We start from the raw sequence: 26,405 nt of genomic DNA on the forward strand, positions 1-26,405 counted from the left end.
ATGATAATTTATTGTTTCCTTCTATATCCACGCTCTTTTTAGTATTTTACCCGGTAAATAAATATTTACCAAGTAATCACTAGAAATTGATTGGAATGCCTCTAATTCGCATTTAAAACCATATTCATTCATCAGTTTACATTGCTGACAAAGCATCTCACATTCCTATTTGTGATAATTATTCTCATATTAAATTTGTGTGCTTACCTTTATTGTCGGGTCTTCTATTAGTGATTTCAAAATAGATCTATCTTTCTCTGATAGAACAATTTTTGTCTATGAAAGTTTATTGCATCTTTTAAAATAAAATAACTTACATCAGAAGGAAGGAGTTTCGTATCTTCATAATGTATTCCCAAATAATATATACTTGAACAAGCTGAGACATTTAAAGCTTATATTTATAATTAATAAAGTAGCATACCTGTCATTTGTGATTCAAAACTATTTGAACCTCGAACATATGTTAAGTATATATTTATACCATGTGGATCAAAGTCTCCCAAATACAAAGCCTATCAGAGCTCATGAAAATAACAAAAATAATTGACAACTTACTGTAATTCCAGATTTATATATAATATCGGATACCAATTTCCTAGTTGAGATATCTGGAAAACCTTTACCTGCATTGAATTATTTAAATTAAAAATCTTTTCTTACATACCCGTAATTATCAAACAAGGAATTCTGTTATAAACTTCCCTTTCCATTAAATACTGAAATATTGAAGCTTTTTCAATTAATAATATATATCTTACATTTGTCTTTATTATATATTTACTTTCATTTAAATCAAATATATCTGTAATCGTTGCTCCAGATACTCCAAGTTCTTCAACATCTAATAAATCTGAATTCTAAAGAATAATTTAAAAACATAAAAACAGAAATCCTTACTTTATAAATTAGTTTTATTCTTCCTCCAATCATTCCTTTTGGAGAAGGGAATAATCCAAATGATATTCTGGGTGTCTGCAGAATTTCTGAAAAATCTAATTTCAGGTTTATTAATTATCATTTTTTTTTTTTTTTACTTACTTTGTACTATTCTATTTACTTGAGATTGACTCTTTAGAAAATAATTAAGTAGAAATATTTTTCATAAACACTTACTTTAAAAAGCCAGCTATTATGATAATATAGCTCTCTTAATGTCAATCTTCTACCTTTTTTCTGTGCATTATGTAAAACGTTTGCAATTGAAGTAACTAATTAAATGGTTTGGTTAAATCAATTTTAAAAAATCAGCTTACTCTTTGCTATATTAATTACATCACTTTTTCTCCTTGATGAGCTAATAATAAATTGGTCAACCTGAAAAGATCCAATCCAATTTAGTGCATTAAAAGATGCAGATTTCCCTAAATTAAACAAAACAATGTCTTCGATTAAGTTCATTTTAAAGTTTAGCACGCACAAATAACAAAATATATAATTCAAATCTGTTTCTAAATACTCACTTATATAAGTATTTCAATATAATTTTTTTCCTGGCAGTTTTTTTTCTTGAAAATCTAATAATTTTAAAGAAATTACCGCTAATTAAGATTAAATACTTTTCATTAAAATTGTACCAAATTATAATGATAAAAATAGTTAATAATGAAAATCAAAGGACAATTATATTGAATAACAAGAATGAAGAAAGCTTTATCCATTCATTTAAAAGACTGAATGTTATAAAAACAGCAAGATATTCTCTTTTATTTTTTTTACCAAAAAATCTATATGATCAATTTAACAGTGTTGCAAATATTTATTTTTTGGCAATAGGTATTATGCAAATGGTACCCTCAATATCATCATCTGGTGGGATACCTACAATAGCTCTTCCTTTAATATGTATGTTATGTTTTTCTGCAGCTCAAGCAGCATACGAAGATTGGAAAAGACATAAAGCAGATTCAGAAATAAACAACCTTCCAACATACGCATATGACCCAATTAAAGGTAATTTTGTGATTACAAAATGGGGTGAATTGAAGAATGGTGATCTTGTTATTGTGAAAAATAGGGAAATTTTTCCTGCTGATATGGTATTACTTGCCTCTAGTCAAAATGATAATCGAGTATTCGTTGAGACTGCTTCAATGGACGGCGAAACCAACTTAAAGCTTCGAGAAAGCCCCAGAATTCTTTTTAATAGTGGGGTTAGAAATATTAGTGATCTTCTTACCATTTCAATTGGTATAATGTATTGTGGGGATCCAAATGACCACCCAAAAAAGATACATATTAATTCAAAGTTTTTATTGAAAAATTCTAAGAGCGATGAAAAAGAACTTAATTTTTCGTGTAATTCATCGAATATGTTATTACGTGGATGTAAATTAAGGAACACTTCATGGGCACTTGGTGCAGTGGCATACACTGCTCATGAAACTAAAATTTATCAAAGCAATTTTAGATCAGCCCCACATAAAATGAGTAATGTACAATCACTATATAACCAAGTAACAGTCGCATCATTTATCTTCTTGTTAGTTATTTGTCTTTCTTTTGGAATGATTGTAGCTTTTATAGATTACTTTGGAGGGCCAGAATGGTCAAAAAAGTTTATTCCAATTGGGAAAATGGAACCTAACGAAAGCATCCTTAAGGCTTCAATAATTACTTTTTTTACCTGGATTATTGTTCTTGCAAATCTAATACCCATTGGGATGTTTTTTTATTTAGTAATATCTAAAGTTTCACAAGCAATCATTATAACTTCAGATTCTAGATTAACAAGTCAAAATTCCACTGTAGTAAGGAATTCGGATTTAAATGACGAATTAGGTCAGATATCTTATATTTGCACAGACAAAACAGGTACATTAACAAGAAACTACATGGAATTCAAAACTGTTTGTATTAACGGAAATGTATATGGGGGTAATCATCACGAGACGAAGCAGGATATAAATCAGCTGAGCATTGATCAAACTGGAAAACAAAAAATAACTCCGCATGTCGATATGGAAGATGAAACTCTAAGAAAGAAACTGAGAGAAGGTAACAAAGAAGAAATAGAAATACTATTAAATTTTGCTCTAAACCATACAGTATTAATACAGGAAAATGAAGTTGATATTGATGAACCACCGCTTTACTCAGCAAGTTCAACTGATGAAGAAGCACTTGTATTAACTTCCCACCATTTTGGAATATCGCTGGTTTCCCAAAACTGCTCAAAAAATACAATTAAATTTTCTGGGATAGGAACTAACCAAACTTCTGTTGAGTTTGAAACACTATTAAGATTTGAATTTGATCATAAAAGAAAAATAAGTTCGGTCTTGGTAAAATTTCCAAAAAAAATCTTCAGTTACGAGTCAAATGATTCAGAAGGTTATAGATATATTCTATTTTCTAAAGGATCAGAATCTGCGATAAAAGAATGTTGTATTAATCAAGAAAATTCAGGTATGGCTGATAAAACATTTGAATTTGCCACGGAATTTGCTACTCATGGCTACAGAACACTATGTTTTGCAAAAAAAGAACTTAATGAAGATGAATTTCTTGATATTTTAAGGAGCTTTAAGGACAATAAAATAAACTTGGAAGAGGTTAGAAAATTCTTTGAAAGCAACTTGATTTTACAGGGGTGTTCTGGAATTGAAGATATTTTACAGTACCGTGCCCAGGAAACAATTGAGTCATTCATTGTTTCAGGTATCAAAGTTTGGATGCTTACTGGTGATAGACAAGAAACTGCAATAAATATTGCAGTTAGGGTTGGAATAATTTCAGATGAAATGGAAGTTATTATTTTTGATGAAAACGAACTTGAATTATTCTCAAATAATCAAATTAAAGAAATTTCTGACAAATCGAGTTTTTTGGATAGAGAAAACAGTTCATTTAATTTTTCGAATGTTGTATTAGTCATTGACTCCCAAATGTTAGAAAAGGCACTAATCGTTGATCAAGCTAGATTTGCAAAAATTGCAACAAAATGTTCATCTGTAGTTTGCTCCAGAGTTACACCTCAACAAAAAGCACAGGTTGTTAGGTTAATTCAAGAATTTACAAAGCAAAGAGTTTTAGCAATTGGAGATGGTGGCAATGACTGCACTATGCTACAAACTGCAAACGTTGGCGTTGGAATCCATGGTTCAGAGGGTATGCAAGCTTACAATGTATCCGATTTTGGAATTTCCCAATTTTGTCATCTTCAGCCTTTGGTCCTTATACATGGGAGACTATGCTATAGAAGAACATCCATTTTGGTATTATATAACCTTTACAAGTGTTTCACATTAAACATAGTAAGCGTTTATTTTGGTTTTGCATCGCTTTTCACCGGGTCTAAATTGTTTTTTGAATTACTATTTCAGCTTTATAACTTTCTATATACCTCAATACCTCCCATAATTTTTGCAACTTTTGATTCAGATATTCCCATTACATTACCATATGATTATCATGAACCACTTTATTTATTAGGCATAACCAAGCCATTCTTTTCATTAGAAATATTTGGAATTTGGTCTTTGAATGCTATTTTTCATGCAGCAGTATCATTATTCATTCCGTACTTTATTTTGGGAGGGAACAACCCAATATCTAATGATGGATATGTTCCAGACTTTTGGATTACAGGGCTAGCAGTTTACACTAATGTTGTAATTGTTGTAAATACCAAGATATTACTTGAAGCATTTACTTCATGGAGTCTTGTTTTATTTTCAGTAATAATCTGTGCCATTCTATTTTTCGTATCAATTTTGTCCTTCCCGTGTATTTTCCATATACCAGAATTGGAATTAGCAGCAAGAAGAGCAATCATTACCCCAATGTTCATCATTACAATTCTTATATCAATTACACTTACCATTTCACTAGATTGGATATTAAAAATTTATAAAAGAAGTTTATATCCTGAAACTTCCCATCTGTTACAGAACAAGTGGTATAAAGTATACAAAAAAAAATATGAATCTCACAGGCAACTACTTCTAAAGCACCTATCGCTAAATTGGCTCGAGTCCATGAGAAGAATAAAAAGAAAAAAATCTGTTGAATTTGAGCAAATTCAAGTGAGGAAAAAATCATCTGATATAATTGGATATGCATTCAACTACCCAGATGTCAACGTAAGTCAGCTATTTCTATCAAATAAAACTATATAAATTTACTCGATAATGAGATTTAAAAATTAATTAAACGAATGAGTGTTACCTCTTGAATAAGTATTCCCCAATAGGTATTCCTTATCAAATTCGCTCTTAATAAACTTAGATTTGTCTATCACTTTTCTTTCTTGCTTGAAATAATCATTTGTTGCCTTGTCCTCGAGATAATTTTTCAAAATGTTCTCACCTCCTAATCCCCAAACTTCAATATCTGCAACGCTGAATTTATTGATTTCTGTTGTTGATTCGTCACTCTCTCCGGAATAAGGAGTTCCTAATAATAAACAACTATTTTTTTTGCCAGAGTTATTACTAGGTTGATATAACATACCAGTATTGTACGTAAGATCACTTTTCAAACATGTTCCAGTACCAAGCGTAGAATCAAGCCACAATCTTGAATATTCTGGCTCTCCCCCAAACCCTATTCCCTTCGGAGAAAAATCATATTTTGTATTAATATACATAAAATTTCTTCCTTTACCAGATTGCCCAATTATAGAAAATATTGGTCTGAAAGATGTTAGAAAACATGTTTCATCACCACAATATTTTCCGTTTCCCTCTTTCCAATCTCCAGTACAAACCGCACCGAATATACAATTGTCAGTAGTCCTAATCAATAATAAAACATGAGATGAATATCCTTCAATTAGTGATACTAGTCTATGCAAGCTTAATCCATGCTTCCAACTAGCATATAACAAATTCCATGGCTGAAAAAGCGTTAAACATTCTCCGCCAGACGCCTCCCCAAAATATTGGCAACGTAAAATACAGCAGTGTTCAGTTAAAAGTATACGGCTATTATCGTCAACCCAACGACTTAACTTAAAAAGGTTTAATGAACAAATGCATCTACCGTTTGAACACTTTTTCTGGCAATCTTTTTGCGCATTGCTTTGACTACTGCCAGGTGGTTTGGATTCATCTAGATTCGTGCCCAAATCTTCTATAAAAGTGTTTTGAACATTGTTCGGATGTGAAATCATATCAAAATGAACTCTAATTGACAGTCTCATAAAAAAAGTAAAAAGAGGGAGGTATTCTTGAATGAACTCTGAAATTAAATCAATTGATGGCTGACTTGAGTAATTAATTGTCGTCTTCTTTTTATAGTACTCTTTAACAATAAATTCGAAATCTAAGTATGATGCAAGTGATGTCAAATATTGTTGATCACTTTCATTCGATTCCAAAAATAATATAGAGTATTTTGAATCACATAAAAGAAAACTTATTTCAAAATAAACTATAGAAAGTACTATTCTGAGTACATCCAAATCATTTGATATATTTGATATTATATACTCCAAAATTTTGTTTAATATTCCTCTCTTATTACAATACAAAATGGAATTCATGCACTCAATAAAATTGATTAAATTGATCTTCCCAAAATCATCTTTGCAGTAAAAAGAAAAAAACCCCAGATAAAATCTTCTAAGAATAGCAGGAAACCGATTTTTTATTGAACTTAGATCTATTTTATAGTCTTGTTTTATATTTTCTATATTTAAGTCATTAACTCCAAATATATTACCTATTTTTTTCAGTTCTGCATGATCCAAATTACACCAGGAATGGCTGTTACGTACATCACCACTATTATTCTTCTCAAGTAATTTGTTTTTTTCAGTACTTTTAATATTGCCCATAATAAGCTATATTAAGTGGGTAGTGTAATTATTAAATTATTTCTCAATTAACTACCGCCCGTATGTTAGACATGCTCGAACGTAATCAAACAATTAACACTTTACATGTCACATTTTACATTGCTCAAAAAAAAATTCTGATGAGGAATAACTTCATCGATGAAAACATATTTAAAATCGATGATATTAACTTACTAATTGGTAGTGAGGGATTATTCAATAGCCCATGTGTAGTCATTCAAAATGTTGATTATACCCCTTTACAAGCATCTTTAATTCACAATAGCATTAAAATAAGAGACTTTATATTAAAGCAAAATAGTGTTGATATTAATGCTCAAAACTCCAAAGGAGAAAATGCTTTGGTTACCGCAATTGTAAATAAAGCCCCCTTAACTTTTATTAAAGAATTATTTAGAAGAAATATTGAAATTTGTTTACCTAATAACTCTAAATATTCAAGTATAATAGATTTTGCAGACCCCCAATGGGAAGGTTATTCTGAGTTAAAACATATGGTCCAAAGAAGAAAATCTTATAATTTCAACTATAAGAAACAAAATTCTGAAAGGCAAATCGAGAATAAATGTAATCATATTGAGAAAAAAGAAACTGAGTTATCTAATTATTCTATTGATGTAACACAATTTGGCAGTGAACTAGCAGAAAGCCATGAAAAAAATCATGGTTCTGATAATAGTATATTAAATTTTAGCAAACTAAATGGTATGAATTTTGATCACGCAAGCCTTAATTCAGTTACCAACTACTTAGGAACTGACGAGGTCAAGTATACATCGGAACCTTCTAATCAAATTGCTAACAAAAAAAATACAATTCGGAGTATTTCCAAATCTATATTTATTCCAAAAAATGTAGTGAAGCCAAATATCCAGAGCTCTACTAAGAAATCAAAGAAAGATACTAGCCAAGCAGAAAATAGCATACAAGAAATTACTTCTATAAATTATGAGTCTGAAATTTCTCTCGGAGCTTTAGGAGCCGAAAAAAAAGGTGAAGAATATCAAGGAAGTTTAGTTAGTATGCAAAATATCATTCTAAATGACGAAGAGCATGGAACAATAAATAATCGATTCGAAGTAAGAACTGATAAAAATAACTCATCAAAGTTAATTTCAGAAAAAATATGCAAATTTAAACCGTCAGAAAAAAATACGAAACATGAAAGAATTACGGAAAAAATGACAAAAAATCAAGATTGTAGCAGCGATCAAAAGGATGAAGATTATAATAAGTACATTGGTGTCGATGATGAATATATGTTGTTAATTGGGCAGCAACTTAACGAATCAATGGAAGCTTCAAAGAAACTTTTTACATGTACTTGTTGTGCGGGAGCCAGACCTTGGAAATCAGAAGCCCAGTAAATTTGGAGTTTTGTTCGTAAAGTTGGCATGTATCAATCTAATAGTTATTTTAAATTGGCATTTGATATGCTCATTCTAATTATTTTATGAACTAGTAATGTCTGGGTGAATTTTTTTATCGAATACAAATGCGCTCAAATAAGTAAATCTTGAATCTTTTATTCGCTTTTTATATTTCTAGAAACAACATCAACTTCTTTAAATTTCCAAATGACTTATTTTTTTAAAAATTTAGATAATTTAGTTTCAGATCATCCCCAACTTTATTCAAATTTAAAGCAACAATATAAATCAATTTTAGAAAATAAAGATCACATTTATTATGAATTATTAAAAAATAAATACATTAACCCTTACTTAGACAAAATTGATTACAGTAAAATTTTCAAAAGATTTTTTTCTCAGGAAAAGGCAATAGAGTACTATTGTTCTATTATCTCACACTTTGGACAAATAGAAGATTCTGACGATTCCAGAATATTACCGATTGGAGTTTTTGCGGAAGAAACTAGCGCAAATGGGAGCAGAAATTATATTGTAAGTTCTTATGAATCAATCTGGTACTATATCTCTTCATTATGTAAGTATGGAATACATCTTTATGAAGTAATACTTGTGAACCAGCCTTGCTGGCTTTACTTTGATATTGAATACAACAAAAATCAATATAACTTAGATGACAACCAAATATTGATCGATTTTACAAATAACCTTAAATTGTGGATTAATTTTGCATTTGGGTACTTAATTGACAAAAGCGATATTATTTACCTCTCTTCAAGTAATTTTGATAAATTTTCATATCACATCATAGTTAAAAAGATTGACAAAGTTCAAAATTTTTCAACATTATTCAAAGATAATATATCGATGAAAATTTTTGTAACTCATTTCATTTCTTTTTTGAATAAAAAGAATGTTTTGCTTGTTGGATTTGATCATTTTAAGCTTGAAAACATAATTGATACAGGAGTTTATACTCGAAATCGCTGTTTTAGAATGCTTTATTCTTCAAAGTTTGGAAAGAAGAGCATCTTAGAAATTGATGAGACAAATACAAGTTTTGCACTTACAAATATTTCACCAATAAAACTTTTTCGGTCTATGATTACGTTTTTAAATACTCATAGTTTTTCAAAATCAACGTTTATTTCTAGAATAAACGTAATCAATCAGCTTTGCTTCGATTTGGAAAAATCTTTTCTCACAAAAATTTGCAACATAAGCGAAATTTCCTTAAATAAATGTAAAAATATTGAAAATACGAAATTTATTCCTAAACATCTAGTAAAAGTAACAGAATATGTCATTTTATTTTGGAATAAATTGTGTGAAGAACTACAAAACAATCCAAAATTAACTTTTAGTTATTTAGAAGAAAGTAAATTAATTGATTACTGTTTGAACAAAATTAATTTTGATTTCGTTGATCAAATTTCGATTAGAATTCAGATGTTTATTAGCACTGCAATGTATTTTAAAGAAAAAGAATTAATCGTTATTTCAGTCTCAAAACTTAATAGATTATGTTTTAATGTTGAAAGAGAGCACATTTCAAATGGCATAAAATTAATTATCAACTTTAAAAAGAAGCGGTTTTATCAAAAATGTTTTGATCCTGATTGTATTAATTTTAAATCAAGATCATTTACTATTCCAGCAAGTATAATTAATTATTCATCTGATATACTTGAGCTATCTGAAATGGTCAATTTTTAATGTTTGTATCATAATAATGTAATAATTAATAAAATGGGGTTTTCAATCGAAGACTCTTCTCTTATTTGTGAAAATTGCAGAGGAGATCGAGTCTATATTGATACAAATACTGGAGAATATTATTGTGAGGACTGTGGAATCCAACAGCAGGAAATTAGGGAACTAGAAAGAGATATTGATGATGTCTACTTTGAAACATCAAACGGGCCAGATGGTAGAAGAAGTAGTGTTAGGCGTGCAAACCAGTCTACTGAAAAGCTGCCAAATAAAGAAGGTAACTATGAAAGCTTAAAAGATGATGATACATTATATCCTCAGGATTTAAACAATATTTCTAATAAGAAGCAAACATATTTTGATAAATGGTTCAATAAAAAACCAAAAATAGTTAAAAATTCTGACTTCTTAATTGGAGTACAGTTAATTGTTCAACGCATAATTAAAGATATGATCGAAAGGCGTCAAATAAAGAATGAGGTTTTGAAAACTTCAAAAATTACTTGGTTTTTATTTTTGGAATACTTGTGTAAAAATAGGATTCCAATTAGAGCATTTTTTGCTGATTTAAGATGCTCTGTGCTCAAGGTTCCCTTTAATGAAACAGCTTCAAACTCAAATATGAATAATATTCGAATTGTGAATACTAAAGCTCCCAATATAGAAGATAAGGTTCATGGAAAAGAAAATACTTTACTTTATGACTTACTATACAATTTATTTGGGTTAGATAGGGTTGAATATTTAAAAAAAATTTGCAATGGAATAATCAGATACTGTAATTCAACTAATATTCGTAAAAGAATGGGTAAAAATGTTCTAATAGACGAAAATTCTGGTGGAAATTTACTGGAAGAATGGGAAATTTCCGCAAGAAAACTTCAATATTTGGCAAATGTAAGAAATATACCCTATTCAAATTGGCACGGGGAATCAAATATCCCTAGATCAGAATTAATTAAATCTGTAATTGATATGATTTACGAGTATGACTTTCTAGAAACCTACTTCAATAGAATAAGCAAAAGCAAATCCGATGGAAATGATCACATCAATCAGTCTAGGTTTAATGAATGGATAAACTTCCATGTAATCTTTTTTATAAATAACAGAAAAATAAATCAAGAATATATTTTGGTTTCAAACTATTTAGAATTATCTAAAAATGAATTCCAAGATCGTAAAGACTTAGAATTTCAACTCCACAAAGTACACATTATACATTTACTGTTATGTAAAATACTGGGCAAATGTTTAATGAGAGTGTTTCATAATTCATCGCTCTCTAATTATTTGCCTTTATTTAAATTTTTCGAAAATACTGAATCCAAAAATCTTAGAAAAAGAAGTCTACCTAAAAATAGTTTCAAAAATGCAACTTTAGAATGCCCAAAAATAGACTATAGTTTTATATTGTGCATTATTTGGATTTCAATGCTGAAAAGCGGTTACCAAGTTACATCTTTTGACATTATTGAATGGGTAAAAGTTGGAAAAATAGATGTATTCAAATCCGAAAATGTGATTCCAAAATGGCTTAAGGATGCAGGTTTCAAATGGGATAACGACATGAACTCTATTACTAAAACTAGATCAGTTACACAGGTTTCTAGAATTCCAAGCCCGGCAGATCTTGAAAGAGTCATCAAATTTTTTTCAATATCAATTAATATAGTCATTCCACCTTTTAATGTTCCAATCATGATCCACAGAATTTTGTCAAACTGTGATTTGTTGGGATATAGAGGAGGGATTTCAATACAACCTCTTTGTATTCGTCTTTGGGAATTTTTGTTCGAAGAAGGCAAAATTATGAAATTATTTCGAAAATTAACAATTGCATCATCTATCGTAATTGTTATCGCAAGATCTATTTGGCCAATTTTTGTATATCACTGTGTACCTAACCCAAAATGCATATTAGAAAATGTAGAACTGCATAATGAATTGTCAAAATTTAATCTCTCTGAAACTTTAGGACCACTTTATCTTGATTTTGGGTTTAATATGAAATTATCGTCTTGGATCTTAAAAACAAGAAAAAATAAATTTTCATCGGAAGAAAATATTCGATTTTGTTCAATCCTCAATGGTATTGAATGGAGTGGGATGTTTGCAATTAACTGGCTATATAATTACTTTTCAAATATACCCACATGCCTTGAAGACGTAAAAAATATATTTAAAAATTTTTTTGCAAAGAATCCCGAATTTATAGAAAGAAAAGGAAGATCAAAAGTATATTCAAGAGGTAATTTCTTTACTTCAATTAGAAAAAGAAGACAAGGTATAAAGAAAAAGATTGGGAAAAACAATTGGTCCGGGATTATACCTTCAGAGTCAAAAAATGGTGAATATTATTCGTTTGACAAAAAGAAGATTAGTATATTTTCTAAATACTTACCTTCTAATCGAGAAATATTCCACTCTTTGTCATTTAATTATGTAAGAAAGACAAATTTATCATCTGATAATGATATTTTACAGTCATGGGATTCATTTAATGATGATGAAAAGGTGCAAATTATTAACAATTGGGGAAAAGTATTATTAACAAGTAAGGAAACTGAGAATTCTAGCATTCTTAAGAGCATTATTGAAGAAAATTCGCCCTCTACCGTGTGTTCACTGTTCCCGGTATTAATAGACAATGAATTCTTGAAAAGTGAAGGCAAGTGCTTTAACAACATAGAATCTGTAATCGACCATGTTTTCAACCTGAAATTTGATTTATTAAGAAAATTGTTTCAAGAACCTGGGGTCTTTACTTCTATTGTTTTACCTTTGCCTCAGTTTATTCATTCCAGACAAATGTATACTAATTCTGAAGCATCTTTGCCAACTCCTTATTCCATTTTGCTATTGAAATTAGCTAAAATAACTGGAGAAAATCATTTAAACGTTCATAGCTGTGTTATTAAAATTGAGGAAATATTAAGGGAAAGGCTCATGAAAAGAAGGTAATTTCTTGATCTCAAAATGATTGGTGCCATGCTTTTCCAAGTCCTTTACCTCTGAAAACCTGTTTATTCATTGACTTTCCTAAAATTTGTTTAAGAACCTTACACTTGCTCATAACTTTTTGTAAATCATGCTTCAGATGTATAAATGACCCACTGATTCTATTTATTGAATTACTTCTAATATCTAAGGTTCCATTTGAATTCGTGCTTTCTAAGTAATCTAATATGGTTACAATTTCAATTATTGATAATTTTACTTTGTGGGATGAGGTGCTTAAGCTCCCTTCGCAAAATGCATTTAAATCTAGAGCTCCAATTGCATTAGCATTAACCAAAAATTCCAAATAGGAAACTGAAAAGTCAACGCTGTAAGGTGGCCCACAAAATTCAGACAGCTTTATTGTAAAATCTCTAATCAAAGTTTTATCTAGGTATTTAATCCCAACTCTACTCATATAAGCAAGTACTGCGCCGTATAATCCGCCACCAACCAAATAAACAAAAAAGTCAATGATCCAACGTCTATTTTCAGATTTTTTTGAAGCTAAAGAGTTAATTATAGATGCGCTATTTGAACTTTGATCATGTAACCCATGTTCCAAACACAGCCTGAGAAGGTGAAAAACACAGATCCTTTTTTTTGGGTGCCACTGAGTAATGTGCTTAATAACTACAACAATTGAAGAAGACAGTGTAATCAATGGACTACTCCCATTTATTCCTGAGAAAAGGAAAACTTCGATATATCTCAGTACAGCGCTTGCCCCAATTGGCGTCGTGATCAAATGATCTAAGTATGCCCATTTTACTTCATCTCTTATTAAATTATCATGAATAATATTGTAAATTCGGAACAACTCCTTCCTAGCTTTATTCTTAAATCGTTCGCACAAATCCCTTAGATTCTGAAATTGCTCTTTCATTTTTTTTGCTTTGTTTTTTGGCAATAATTGAAGTGACCCTAAAATCTTTTGAGTGTGAACATTTCGATAAATACACGAATCAATTGTGCTTTTACATCCAATTGTAGAGTCTGTTTGTTTTTTGGACTCCAGTGATATTGAACCTGAGTTTCTAATATTGGCTTGTGCATTTTTAATTCTATTTGAAAACCAACAGTGATTTTTTTCTTTATTAATCGAGCTATTTGATTCTGAAATTGAATCCATTGAATTTGATGATTCCGAAGAAATAAAATCTGAAAGTGTGTCAATGTTGTATTTTATCTTCTCATCACACTCAAAATCATCTTCAGAATTGCTCCAAATATCTTGAATTGAATTGTTTGCATGAGAATTAATTTCTTTTGTGGCAACATTCCACTCTTTTTGTTCTTCTAAAAATAATAGCAGTTCATATGGTGAATAAACAGACAATAATAAAAGTAAATCGATCGTTTTGCTCTGCTCTTCGGGAGTTAACCAAATACTTTGGCTTACAAGAATATCAATTAGTGTATCTAATAGTGCGCTTTCTCTCAATGCATCCATTGGTGGGCGCTCAGGGCCTGTTTTCAATCTTTGGATTTCATCTGAACCAGGAATATCTCCCATTCTACTTACAGATGGCATGTCAAAAATTGTTTCATTAAAAGAATTTATATCGCAGTTAGAATTTTTCGCTTCACACTTTTGTGAGTTGAATATATTATTTTCGAAATCGCTCGAGTGTTCACAGATTTTTTTTTGAAAAGTTTCTGATAGATCAAAAGATTGTTCCTCATTTTTATTTAAACTGTTTGTCTGCAAGAAACTTTCTGCTGAACAGTTTCTTGAAGAAATATTTAATTCCAAGTCTCTAAGAGAAAATTGTAAAGATCCCAGAGATGCCCATTCTTTGGTATTTGCTGAAACTTCATTTTGGGTAGAATTACATCTCTCAATTGTGTTTTTTTTAATCGATACGTTTAAGTATTTTTGTTCAGAATCTATTTTATTATCTTTGACATTTTGAATTCTTTCTCTTTCATAAAGAAGCATTTGCAAAGATTCAAATCTAACAATTATTCCGCTTAACATATCATAAAGTGCAGAAATTTGATTTGGATTCATTGAAAATTTAATAGCTGACTCAAAACCTCCCAACCCACCATTTGCTGATCCTTTTTCTTCCATTGTGGATATGTCCATTTTGAAAATTGTTTTACATAATTTGAACAACTCAGGAAAATTTGTTAAGTTAGTAAATAAAAGATTTAGCTGAGCGACTCTTGGTTCCTTTAATGTGACTCTTACATAGTGATAAAGCATTTGGCTCAACCTCCGACATCCTGAATAGTCACCTCTCCAAATAATCATATAGTGTAGTAATGCTTGTGCATAAAAATATGCATTTTCTGATTGACTAAAGGTAGAACAAATTTCCTGAATGATACTAGAAGTATAATAATCACTTGAGTTATTTTTCCCATCCATTGAGTACAAAGGATTGTTGATTGTCCCACTTAGTGGTAATAAATTCGTGCCTTGCAACGCTGCCTCTATTGTTTCATCGGTTAATAAAAAGTCCGCAAGCAATTCAGTTACGTTTTTAGTGAATACACTAAAGTTACTAGTTGAAGAAAAACTCATTTTTTTTGGCAAACAGTCGATATTTGGATTTGTTTTAGAGAAGTTGTGTAAATCTTGTAAAAAAGCTAATAGAAATTCTGACTTCCTGTTTCTTGTGAACAGCTTTTGAATAGAATTTACAACCGCAGGATGTTTCATCAAGCTCCAATAACAAGGAGGTGGCTGCCAGCCACCTTGCCCAAGTAGGTCTCTATTGTTATCCATATATCTCCTCAAAGTTTCTGCATTAAAATACCTTTCAATAAGCATTGCCATTGGCTCAACCATATTTTCTGAGAATAAAGTGTTGTTAAAATTAGATCTTCCAATTTTCTGCATTTTTATTTTTTTTTTACTGTTTATTTTAGATTGTGTTGGTGTAATATGATTAATACTTATTGCATTAACATCATTAAATAAATTAGACTTGTAATCCAAAATATCTATCCATTCAGACAAAATTTGGCACATAGGTGCATACCCTACATAATTCTGTACTATTAGACTAAGGCATTCGGCAGTTAACTTCTGGGTACTAAATGAAGAATCTTGTTGGCCACCTTGAAAAGGATTTGCTTCAGATGATTGATTATTCTTTTCCGAAAATAATTTAAATGAGATATATGTTTGAATACTTTCTATTATATCATCGTCCATAATAGAGTCCAGCGTGCAAATATTCTTTTTTGCATTTTCAAACTCCTCTTTTGATATACTCTCCCCAATTAGTTTGAAATTTTCTGATATGGTCATATATTGTTCTTAAGAATTTCATTTCTTTAATTAAATTCTTTCAAATTACTATGAAATGAACTTCTCCCCTCCAATAATTAACCCCCCGGTAATAATGAAAAATTCATCAGCATGAAATAAAATAGTTTTTGATTTTTCAATAATAAAATGTAGTATAATGGAAATGGACTTAATCCCTACAAATATTAGTTTTAATCCATTTAGAATTGAATCCTTAATTGACGACCATACTGCAGTTTCATTATATAGAGGTATTTATGAATGTCTTGAATTAATCAAAAGCGGAGAAACCCACAAATTAAGTTTTGAATTTCTATATAGAACATGTTATAGACTTACAATAAACAATTATGGTGGAATGCTTTATGGTGGTGTTTTGGATTTTATTATTGAGATGTTGGATAAAGAAAAAAAATGCGAAACTCTGGAAGAAATTGTGAATTTTTGGAAAACTTTTGAAATAACAATGGATACTTTGCATGACGTCCTAATGTATTTAGAGAAGAATTTTATTATATCAAATACAAAGGTTCCTATTAAAATTGCTGGCATGTCAATTTTTTCAAAGTATTATCTTTTTTCAAACAATAGGATTGCCAATATTATTAATAATGTACTTAAACAATTAAATGATTTTAGAAAATCAGGAAAATTAGATCAAAGCTGTTCAAAAGAGATTAGATTTATCGTCGAGCAAATATTGAATCTTCCATCAATCGAAATAAATATTAAGAGCTTGCCAATTGATACAGTTGATACAATCAAGTTTAATGAAGTCTGCTGCCAAAGCACAATTATAGAAGAAGACGAGTTTATTTCATTCAAATCTAAGATACCAGTAATAAATAGTATTCAAAATAGCAAGATACTTATTTTTACATATAAATTTAATCGCAAAGCCCCAGAATTTAACTGGAAAGATTTTACCATTTTCAATCAATTTTTAATGCCATCTTTTTTAGTTGAATCCCGAGAATATCATGAAAAAGAATTTGAAATGACCCATAATTTGAATAAAAATTCAATTTCGCAAATAAGAAATTATCTGAACAAATGCGAGAGAAGCTATATGTTTGAAAAAATGTTGGTTGAAAATTTCCTAGTTTTTCAAGTTTGGGAAGAGCTTATTAAAGAAATGGATAAGATTTGGATTTATCCTTTTTTTGAAAGATTTTTTAATATCAATTTATTTGAGTTTTTTTCAATTGGGACTAAAGGCGATCTGCAACAGTTATTTAGAATTTTAAGCCGTGTACCAGAGTGTCTAGAAAAATTGAAGAATTCTCTAAGGCATTTTTTTTCGATTAAATTAGACAAAATATTCCCATTTGATGAAGTTTTTATTGACGATGGATTTAATAAATTTATTAGTGAGGTTCAGCTGTTCAAAAACCGAAGTGAATTTATTTTTTTTGAATGCTTTAAAAATAATAGTATGTTTAACCAAGTTTTAAGTATTTCCTTTGAAGATTTTTTTTTAAATAGAAACGCAACAACGGCCATAACTTTGATGGCAAGTGGATTCGACATTGTAATTAGATCTTTATATAGTGATAACCAAATTGATGAAAATAACAAGTATCTGGATACTTTATTTTGGTTATTTAAGCATGTTTCTAATAAGAATTTGTTTGAAGTTAAGTATAGAACTCTTCTCTGTAAAAGATTAATGGAATTTAATGTGAACAAAAGGAACATAGAACACAATGTAATAATAAGATTAAGAGGAGAATGTGGCCACGGGTATACATTAAAACTTGAAGGTATTCTGGCAGATATAATGCAATCAGAGGTTTTAAATTTAGAGTTTCGACAAAGTACTAATGAGGTAGTTGAAGTTTCAAGTACTATTATTAATTACAAAGTAATAACCCCGAACTTTTGGATCGTTAATCCATATATTAACTTTTCCTTATTAAATGATCTTAATTTCAAATTAGATAACTTTGCACAGTTTTTTCATTCAAAATATGAAAGAAGGAAACTTCAATGGCATTTTGGGGCCGGAAACGCAATTATAAATGTTAACTTTAAAAGTCAATTTTATAAAAGTTTTATTATCGAGTGTTCGACCATTCAAATGCTTATATTAGATATCTTTAATACATTTGACTATATTTCTTTTGAAGAAATGCAGAAGATTATCGGATGTAGTGATGTAAATCTGCTAAAAAATAATTTGTTAAGCCTTGTATTTGAGAGTGAACCTTTATTGAACATTGTTCCGATAACAAAATGGAGAGAGGTAAAAATAAGCTACAATGATTTAAATGAAAATAAGGGATTATTCGGACTTCTAGAATTCAACATCGGTACGAAGAGTCATTTTTCTTTAAACAAGAACTCGGTAATAACTTCAGTTTCTCTTTCCGACATTATCTGCGTTAATAATAACGTGAATTTAGAAGCCAATTCTTTTATCAAATACAATTGTGATCTCCTAGATCTTAATTCTGAAAATCAACAAAATTTTGACTTAGAAGGCTCTTCAATACAAGATAAAGGTCATATTATTGATTCAATTATAGTCAAAATTTTAAAGAAAAATAAAACTCTTCATATTGATGACATTACCAGAAGAGTCATTGACCATAATGACATACTACTTCATGGAAACACTGAGCTTATCATTGAAAGGTTAGAAATGCTCTGTCAAAAGGAGTTTGTTTCTAAAGATTTATATTCGCAAGACCTATATAACTATGTTCCATGAATAAAGACTAAAATTAACAAATATTTGTAATTAGCTGAGATTTTCTTGCAAGTCTTCGTTCTTTTTTTCTCATAAATTTTATTTTCCTCGCTATGATTTGCTCCTCGGATAAATTAGAACTCTTTCGTTTCTTCTTAATTTTTCTATTTGATTGTGGAGCGGCAGACAAGTCTGAGCTTATTGCAGTTTTAGAACTAACCTCGTCTTTACTGTTATGTCCATCTGTTAAATTATGAAGAGTATTGAACCTTTCTCTTATTTTCCTTGCGTTTTCCTGTTTTTTTTGCCATTTTTCTACCTTGCTTAAATGCTTTCTAGATTTAATATGCTTATCAAGATCAACTTCATTGATAATTATCTTTTTTGGGCAAAGAATGCACTTAAACTTCCCAACAAAGTCACATTCAATGGAATCGGTGCTTTCAGTTTTTATTTTTGGACTCTTCAATAAAGGGTCTGTATATTTTCCCAATTTCTTCGGGTATTCGTCTGAAAAGTCATCTCCATAAACTTTATCTATCTGCCTTTCAATATTTTCACGCAAATATTGACAATCTAATGAATTTGCAAGCAAATTTGAAGAAAATAAAGCAACTCTCTTATACATATCTATTTTGAAAACTAAAATAATTGATTTTAAAGCGCCGCTTTTATAGTTAAAATATTTTTTGAAATTAATTATCTAGTATTGATGACACACGATCACTGAGTTTTTGATAAATGCGAAGCTCTTTTAGAATAGATAATACTTTTGTTATGGAAACATTATTCTTCTCAAATTCATTTTCTAAAGATTTTATACAACCAGCGATTTTCAATTTATTTTTTTTTGATATTTTATCAAAGCCTGAAATACCAAAATCAATGTTCGTAATTTTCTTCATTTCTTCATCTAACTCAAATATTTGCTCTAATAAACTTGAGCTTACTGGAATTGTATCCATGATGTTCATTAAATTATCTCTTGTTATGTTACTCTTCACAGACAACAATAATAGAGCCCTTTCAAATGGATCGTTTAGAATATTATATTGCTTAATTATGTGAATAGAAATGTTTTCGTTTGCAAAATTATTTACATCAGGATGCAATTTTCTCATTAGTTCTTTATAGTTCAAATCAATATTTTTCTTGTCAATAGAAAATTTATTTTCGAGATCAAATAACTGAAATGCATTCATGCTTAAAATTCTTGATAAATCTTCCTCATTTGAGAGCTTAAGTGTTTTTCTAGTAGCTGAATAGTAATTTTTATCTTCAAAAAATTGACTTGTAATAAAATTTGAATTTTTTAATAGATAAGATGAGAGAAATTGCTTGAAATGAGGAATTAAAATTTTGTAACTTGGAGCTAATTTTAACAATAAACGTGAAGATAAACGTTTTTCAATCCGAAAATTATTGATCATTAATCAATTATATGAATTTAGCATAGCTTGGCGGTAATTAATTAAGATTAATAAATCTAATTAAATAATAGTTAAGAATGAGCTCGAGGTTTAAATATCAACAAAAACCACTAATACTTACTTCCAACCAAGATTCATTACCTCAAATAGTCAATATTCCTCATCTATCTAGTGGCCGGAGAGATGAGATTTGTAGATATATTAATTTTATTAAAAAAAGCAACTCTACAAAACGATGCTTCCAAAGACTTCCACCCGCAATTAGGCGTAGGTCAATGTCATATAACATATATAGAGCACCAAGGAGAATTAGGTCAACTCTTTACTACGAGATGGTGAAAGCACCTCCAAAGATTTCAAAAAGGAGAAAAAAAGAAAAGAAAAAGCTACCCTGGATAAAACGAAACCTTTTACTTAGGGCCATTAATCGAGAAAATTTTGGTGGAATGGAAAGTTTTCCATTTAAAACAAGGAATTCAATTGATTTAAGTACTTTATTTCGCAAAAAAGAACAAATAAATATAAAACTGCCATTTAATCAATTTAAATGGATGGAATCACATTTGTATCATTCAAAAAGATTTCAAATGTGTGATGCTTTTGGTTACAAATTGCCAATATGCTCAACTTCAAAAAGAAACAGAAAAATTTATAGAGCATTCAAACATGGGTTTGTTGTTCATGATTCATCATATTTACAGATATTTGAATTAAATGGTGTTATTGAAGATATCTCTATATTATTTAAGCTATGCAATTTTAATGTTGACTTTTTGTTCAGCAATGATTATTTTAATAGCAATTCTCGTGGAGGTGGATTCCTTTTTAAGCTCGAAGATAATATACTAAATGAAATCTCTATTAAAAAGTTACTTTATGAGAAAATTGATTTTTACTCTTGGGAAAGAATTGCTCCTATCGAGTTTTTATGGACTCCATTTTGTAGAAATTGTGGTTACAGTAAATCTCTTTGGGTTTGGATGCATCCTATTGCTTCTCATCAACAATTTTTCTATTGGGAAAAATGTATTGAAGTATTTGGCCTAAATATTTCAATAAGCTTAGTGGAAGATGTAAATAGATTTGAGTTTATAGGGCCCAAATCTCTGAATTGCATTGAATCACTTAGATGCAAGGATTCCTTTTCTCAAATTGAAGAATTTGTGATAGAACAAGATTTTGTGAATAATATTGAAATTAAATTACCACTAAAATACAATTCAAACAAAACACTTAATTACTTTCGGGGGCTAAATAAATATCCAATTTTGAAAGATAATTTTATGAAATGTTCGTTTTTTTGCAAAAAATATAGAGAGGTCATTAGAGAAAGATTTTGTTCTTCAAAAAATTTACTCTTAAATAGTGAGCATAAAAAAAAACGTGATAAATATTATACACCTTTATTCAATACAATAAATAACAGAAGTAGAAAAAGAAAGAATATAAAGACCATTCTCACAAATATTATTGAGAGAAATGAAAAAGACAACTTTTCCTTTAAGTCTGATTTAACGAGTAGAAAGGGAAATCAACAACAAAAATTAATTTTCTCAAAAGTACTTATTATTTTTCATCAAGGCTCAAATTTTGGTTTCGATCTTATCTTTCCTCGTGGATTAAATTCATCATTGTTACTAAGATATTTGCATTTGTATTCTGCCCAAATAATTGGAATTGGAGAGAGAAGGAAATTATTTACTCAATTTGGAATTCCAATGTTTCCGTTTGATTTCATTGAAACTTTAAGTAACCAAAAATTGCAAATTTCGAACCCGATTTGCACTGAATCAAAAAAGTTTCTTGAAGAAATAAGTAATGAAGTAATTAACTTTTCAAATTATATAAAAACTCCGCCGAGCAAAAGGATAAACTATTTTTTTAACAAAATAGAGTTTCCTTTTTTAATTAATTGGAATAAAATTTTGAATGATTCCTGTCGAGAATTTACTACATTTCAAAACAACTACTTAAAACTTAATCAAATTGTCTCAACTTCATCTGCTATTCCAAACAAAAATACGGAAGTTGAAAATTACAAAATATTTGTTAGTAGGTTTGGATACAGAGGAACTAGAAAAGAGTATGAAAATGCATTTTCTCAAATTCTAGCAAACCCAATAATGAAGCTAAAAACTCTATTGTTGGTGAAAGTTACATCACTACGTAAAATAAATCATAAAACGCACATTTACTTGTGCAATAAAGATGATATCAAAGAAATAAAAAAGAAAAATTATTTGATTGAAGAACCTAATAAAAATGGAAAGATGTCCTTGAAAGAAAATTCAACAAATCAACTCGAATTTTTAAATTTTAGCAGCCCAAATTTTTCTACAATGAGAAAACTTGTGGGTATTGTTACCAGTGGAGGATACTCAATGGTAATGAGGAAGGGAATAGGAATAGGTTATATTTCACTTTTCTCATTTGATGAGTCTTGTTTAGAACAAAATAAAGAGTCATTATTTTTCTGGATTAGAGATCGTGGCCTTAGATATACTCCAGTTAATATAGAAAAATACAGTCCAATCGACTTTCATTTTAATATTTATTAAGTTTATAATAATTTAATTTTAGGTTTTCTTTTTATTGATGAAACTTTTGATAACAATAATTTTGGAGACTTAGTAGATATTAAGTATGCTCTGGAATCAACAGTTTCTGATAATTTACTGTCTTTATTGTATTCAATAAAATGTCTCGGAATACTAATAATATAACTTTTTGTATATTCCCTGGGTAAATTTGATGAATAATCCCTACCATATTTATATAATTTATTTTCAATTTTGTTATAAAAAGAGAATCTTGTAGTGGGATGTTTCCAACCTTCGTCTAATTCAAGGATAGTGTCTATACCTTCTTCTTTAGAATCAAGCATTACTTGGAATGTTGAGCAGTAATTTACATCTAAAGGTATAATGTCTAGTACTGATACAGCCGTGACATTTTGTTTTGTTGGATGCATTAGTTTTACAACTTGATCATTAGTTTCTATAATGTCCCCCTTCGCACAAACAGACTGACTAATAATATCGCATTCATTTGTTTTAGTACCGTAATAAATTCCAATTATTTCTTCATCTATTATTGCCAAATCACCTGATGATATATGATTTTTATGAGAGTGATTTTCAACTGTATCTTCTGCTTTAATCGAGTCACTTGAAAAGCCTGTGTTATGCCTGGGGATCATGTTTGTTTGTAAAATATTTGTGTACTCAAATAGAGTTGTAGTATATTCTTGAATGTTGCCTTGGTTAATTGGAAAATTAATATATTCAGGTTCTGATGATAAAAAGGGTAGTTTAATTAAGCCAGAAAAAAACTCATGCTTATATGGGAATGGCATATTAGAGTCAGATATATTTGCGGATGAAACTTGCAGACTCTTGCGAAAATAATCTGCAACATAATGGTTTAACTTGCTTCTTAACTGCATTTGATCGAAAAAATTCGTGATAAAAAAAAAATTATAAATTTTGGCTCCAGAAATATGCGCCTTAAAAAGTTTAATCATGTAACTATTGACATTTCTTAAATTCAAATTTGAACAAAATGATCATTTTTAATGTTTTTCAAGCTATATGGAAAAATGTTGACAAAACACGTAAAGTCGATTTCAGTTGCAGAAAATACTGAGATATGCAATTAGCGCCCAAATACATAATAATTTTTATATAAACAATTTGCTAAACGATTAATTAATTTATTACTCATGTTGGAAAATGGCAAATCAAAACACCAAAAAACTAGAAAACTTGACAACTATTGTAATGTTTGTGAAAAAGGATTTATTAATCATGAAAAATATGCATACCACATTTTAAATTTTCATGTGGCCTGCGATGAAGAAAACTGTAACTACTCCGCACCAAAGGAAATAATGTATTATCATAGACTAAAACATATTAATAACAATGAAGGTAATAGTATTATAGAATCAACAGAAGAAATTGAAAGATGGTTAATCCGCAGGAAAATGAAGTATCCTAGATCTGAATATTCAAAAAAAAACTATTCATTTAAAAGTCAAGATTCAAACGAGATTATGTTAGACGAGAAAAAATTCCAAGATACTGGAATTTCTGCATTGGAACATTACATAAGGATTAATATGAATAATCAAACATCGTTAATTCACAACGCAAAGCCAAATAAATTTTTAAATAAAAAGAATTGTAATTCAAACTTGAATGTACGTAAAATTAAAATGAATGAGAGAGCTTTTCAAGAAAATAAGAGAATACACAAATCTCTTCTATTTAGAATTTTTGAAAATGAAATCTGTATGTATGAAAGGAAAATGATATTTGCTATAAATTATATAATAAAAAGCTACAGTACGAATTGTTCGAATTAAATATCGAATCAAAAACAATTATTACCTTCTTATTTATCCGTTTTTTTTAGAATTAATGACGTCCTTCCGCTACATGAGATATCAGTGTTCTTTTTATTATTATCAGACAATTTTCTGTACACTACTTTTTTGGTCTTTTTAAACCTCTTTCCTTGATTCACTTTATTAATAATGTTGTTTTTGTCAGCCTTTATATTATCATTTTTTGAATTTGGAAGAGATAGCTCCACCAAACTTTCATTCTTGAAATTTGGAGCTGTATCTATCCACGATTCAATGTTTAAATCTTCATGTAAAGAGTTTCTAAAGGTTATTTCCGATTGAATCATTAATAAATATTTTTTCTATATAATAAAAGTATCCCGCGGTAATATATTTTTTGATAATTAAGAGTTGCGTAAATAAATGCTACTCAATGAGTTATTTATGGTATATTAAGAGCGGAATCTACATGCGATAAGATAAACCACATAAGAAATGTAAGGTAAATTTTATATTTATATATCAAATTTTCTCTAGTTATCTATACTGAAAAACTGTCCGTTATTCACTTGCGTTGCAATTTTTGTTTCAAGTGCTAGTGTCCTAAACATACTTGCAATATTGTCATGTGGATTACTATTATTTATTCCGAATGGAGAATAACTTCCCGTAGAATTTATGTGGTTATCTTCTTCACCGGTATTTTGGGTTGTTATTGTCTGTATTCCCAAACTAGGAAAGTTACTCGTAACCGAGTTCATTTTGCTTTGAGAGGATTTTTTTGTGTCTTGAAGGCCAACTTTTTTTCCTCTTCGACCAATATTTGGCATTTCATTTGTGTTTGTTATGGATTCAGAAAACAACCATGAAATAGCACGTCTAACCTCTATTAAATTTTGTGACAGAAATTTTATAGAGGAAACTCTAGAACACCATTTGATATGATATTCCGCATGTGGACCACAATAAAGCACAACCCCAAGGAAATTTGACAACTTTTTTTTTGATATTTCTTCTGTTAACCTTTCATTTAGAGCTACGTCTGCAGATGTGACAATCAACCTTTTACAACCATCAAGTTCATTGTTAACATCCAACAACTCCTTACAATTGTCTGCAATGAAAACATATGCTCCAAGTGCCTCTACCTCTTTTTTAAAATTTTTTGCAACATTAATCCCCAAATTTGCTCTTAAAAATAGCACAATCGACTTTACTTTGCCTTTAACTTTTACTTCACTGTTATGAAAATAGTGATTTGCAATAAAATTGGAATTAATTAATGAAGGTAGAAAATTATCTTTATTATAATAATCACTGCAAGTAGACTCAGCGTCTTTTCTATTATTCATTCTGTTTATATTAGTAGCAATATTAGATTGCATACATTCTTCAAAGTATTTAGTGTGTTCAACACCGCCGAAGGTTATCCAATTATTAATTCCATTAATTTCGTTTTTTTTACTTAAAATAGATGAAATATCTTCATTGTTAAATGTATTATCACTATAATAATAACAATAGCTTTCAAAATCAAGGTCAACCGTATTTCCAGTGGGTAAAGATAGTGCCAATGTTTCATTCTCCGAAATACCCTGGCTAAACGAGTTCAAATTAATTAATTTTTCAATATTAAAACCTGACATATCTTTATTTTTCTGACTTAGCTTTGTTACCAATATTAATCATTCAAGGTTTTTTGCATAGAAGGTTATGCAACTTTAAAAGTAATGCATGTGAATATTTTAGTGCATGCACGCACATACCTAGTCTGAATATATTTTT

At 29.4% G+C, this 26,405-nt stretch overlaps 14 protein-coding genes across 14 annotated transcripts; 7 read left to right on the forward strand and 7 right to left on the reverse strand.

The window, feature by feature from the left end:
• Positions 1-21: 21 nt before the first annotated feature.
• On the reverse strand, positions 22-1,401 carry ELE39_001565 (topoisomerase VIA; the record flags this gene model as incomplete). Its single annotated transcript, XM_067344604.1, has 10 exons — positions 22-165; positions 208-276; positions 318-379; positions 425-515; positions 559-626; positions 668-860; positions 901-995; positions 1,042-1,072; positions 1,117-1,211; positions 1,257-1,401. 10 exons carry the CDS (start codon positions 1,399-1,401, stop codon positions 22-24), a joined length of 993 nt encoding a protein of 330 aa, XP_067201542.1.
• Positions 1,402-1,586: 185 nt separating this feature from the next.
• Positions 1,587-5,120, forward strand: ELE39_001566 (calcium transporting ATpase or aminophospholipid transporter; the record flags this gene model as incomplete). Its single annotated transcript, XM_067344605.1, has 1 exon — positions 1,587-5,120. The coding sequence occupies one exon, from the start codon at positions 1,587-1,589 to the stop codon at positions 5,118-5,120; it is 3,534 nt and encodes a 1,177-aa protein (XP_067201543.1).
• Positions 5,121-5,146: 26 nt separating this feature from the next.
• On the reverse strand, positions 5,147-6,781 carry ELE39_001568 (T1Dc domain containing; the record flags this gene model as incomplete). The annotated part of the gene is made up of 1 exon (XM_067344607.1): positions 5,147-6,781. One exon carries the CDS (start codon positions 6,779-6,781, stop codon positions 5,147-5,149), a length of 1,635 nt encoding a protein of 544 aa, XP_067201545.1.
• A 140-nt stretch (positions 6,782-6,921) lies between these two features.
• Positions 6,922-8,169, forward strand: ELE39_001569 (uncharacterized protein; the record flags this gene model as incomplete). Its single annotated transcript, XM_067344608.1, has 1 exon — positions 6,922-8,169. The coding sequence occupies one exon, from the start codon at positions 6,922-6,924 to the stop codon at positions 8,167-8,169; it is 1,248 nt and encodes a 415-aa protein (XP_067201546.1).
• Positions 8,170-8,379: 210 nt separating this feature from the next.
• On the forward strand, positions 8,380-9,888 carry ELE39_001570 (herpesviridae UL52 UL70 DNA primase family; the record flags this gene model as incomplete). The annotated part of the gene is made up of 1 exon (XM_067344609.1): positions 8,380-9,888. The coding sequence occupies one exon, from the start codon at positions 8,380-8,382 to the stop codon at positions 9,886-9,888; it is 1,509 nt and encodes a 502-aa protein (XP_067201547.1).
• A 33-nt stretch (positions 9,889-9,921) lies between these two features.
• On the forward strand, positions 9,922-12,849 carry ELE39_001571 (uncharacterized protein; the record flags this gene model as incomplete). Its single annotated transcript, XM_067344610.1, has 1 exon — positions 9,922-12,849. The coding sequence occupies one exon, from the start codon at positions 9,922-9,924 to the stop codon at positions 12,847-12,849; it is 2,928 nt and encodes a 975-aa protein (XP_067201548.1).
• Positions 12,850-12,859: 10 nt separating this feature from the next.
• ELE39_001572 (uncharacterized protein) lies at positions 12,860-16,150 on the reverse strand (the record flags this gene model as incomplete). Its single annotated transcript, XM_067344611.1, has 1 exon — positions 12,860-16,150. One exon carries the CDS (start codon positions 16,148-16,150, stop codon positions 12,860-12,862), a length of 3,291 nt encoding a protein of 1,096 aa, XP_067201549.1.
• Positions 16,151-16,307: 157 nt separating this feature from the next.
• On the forward strand, positions 16,308-18,863 carry ELE39_001573 (cullin domain containing; the record flags this gene model as incomplete). Its single annotated transcript, XM_067344612.1, has 1 exon — positions 16,308-18,863. One exon carries the CDS (start codon positions 16,308-16,310, stop codon positions 18,861-18,863), a length of 2,556 nt encoding a protein of 851 aa, XP_067201550.1.
• Positions 18,864-18,876: 13 nt separating this feature from the next.
• Positions 18,877-19,470, reverse strand: ELE39_001574 (C2H2 type zinc-finger; the record flags this gene model as incomplete). Its single annotated transcript, XM_067344613.1, has 1 exon — positions 18,877-19,470. The coding sequence occupies one exon, from the start codon at positions 19,468-19,470 to the stop codon at positions 18,877-18,879; it is 594 nt and encodes a 197-aa protein (XP_067201551.1).
• Positions 19,471-19,537: 67 nt separating this feature from the next.
• ELE39_001575 (DNAJ domain containing) lies at positions 19,538-20,272 on the reverse strand (the record flags this gene model as incomplete). Its single annotated transcript, XM_067344614.1, has 1 exon — positions 19,538-20,272. The coding sequence occupies one exon, from the start codon at positions 20,270-20,272 to the stop codon at positions 19,538-19,540; it is 735 nt and encodes a 244-aa protein (XP_067201552.1).
• A 77-nt stretch (positions 20,273-20,349) lies between these two features.
• On the forward strand, positions 20,350-22,830 carry ELE39_001576 (ribonuclease P MRP subunit POP1; the record flags this gene model as incomplete). Its single annotated transcript, XM_067344615.1, has 1 exon — positions 20,350-22,830. The coding sequence occupies one exon, from the start codon at positions 20,350-20,352 to the stop codon at positions 22,828-22,830; it is 2,481 nt and encodes an 826-aa protein (XP_067201553.1).
• Positions 22,831-22,832: 2 nt separating this feature from the next.
• ELE39_001577 (uncharacterized protein) lies at positions 22,833-23,717 on the reverse strand (the record flags this gene model as incomplete). The annotated part of the gene is made up of 1 exon (XM_067344616.1): positions 22,833-23,717. The coding sequence occupies one exon, from the start codon at positions 23,715-23,717 to the stop codon at positions 22,833-22,835; it is 885 nt and encodes a 294-aa protein (XP_067201554.1).
• A 276-nt stretch (positions 23,718-23,993) lies between these two features.
• ELE39_001579 (interacting like) lies at positions 23,994-24,638 on the forward strand (the record flags this gene model as incomplete). Its single annotated transcript, XM_067344618.1, has 1 exon — positions 23,994-24,638. One exon carries the CDS (start codon positions 23,994-23,996, stop codon positions 24,636-24,638), a length of 645 nt encoding a protein of 214 aa, XP_067201556.1.
• A 515-nt stretch (positions 24,639-25,153) lies between these two features.
• Positions 25,154-26,266, reverse strand: ELE39_001580 (uncharacterized protein; the record flags this gene model as incomplete). Its single annotated transcript, XM_067344619.1, has 1 exon — positions 25,154-26,266. One exon carries the CDS (start codon positions 26,264-26,266, stop codon positions 25,154-25,156), a length of 1,113 nt encoding a protein of 370 aa, XP_067201557.1.
• Between the last annotated feature and the right edge of the window lie 139 nt (positions 26,267-26,405).

The sequence above is a fragment of the Cryptosporidium sp. chipmunk genotype I genome (genome assembly GCF_004936735.1).
Source record: "Cryptosporidium sp. chipmunk genotype I strain 37763 chromosome Unknown contig_18, whole genome shotgun sequence".
NCBI classification, from domain to species: Eukaryota; Apicomplexa; class Conoidasida; order Eucoccidiorida; family Cryptosporidiidae; genus Cryptosporidium; species Cryptosporidium sp. chipmunk genotype I.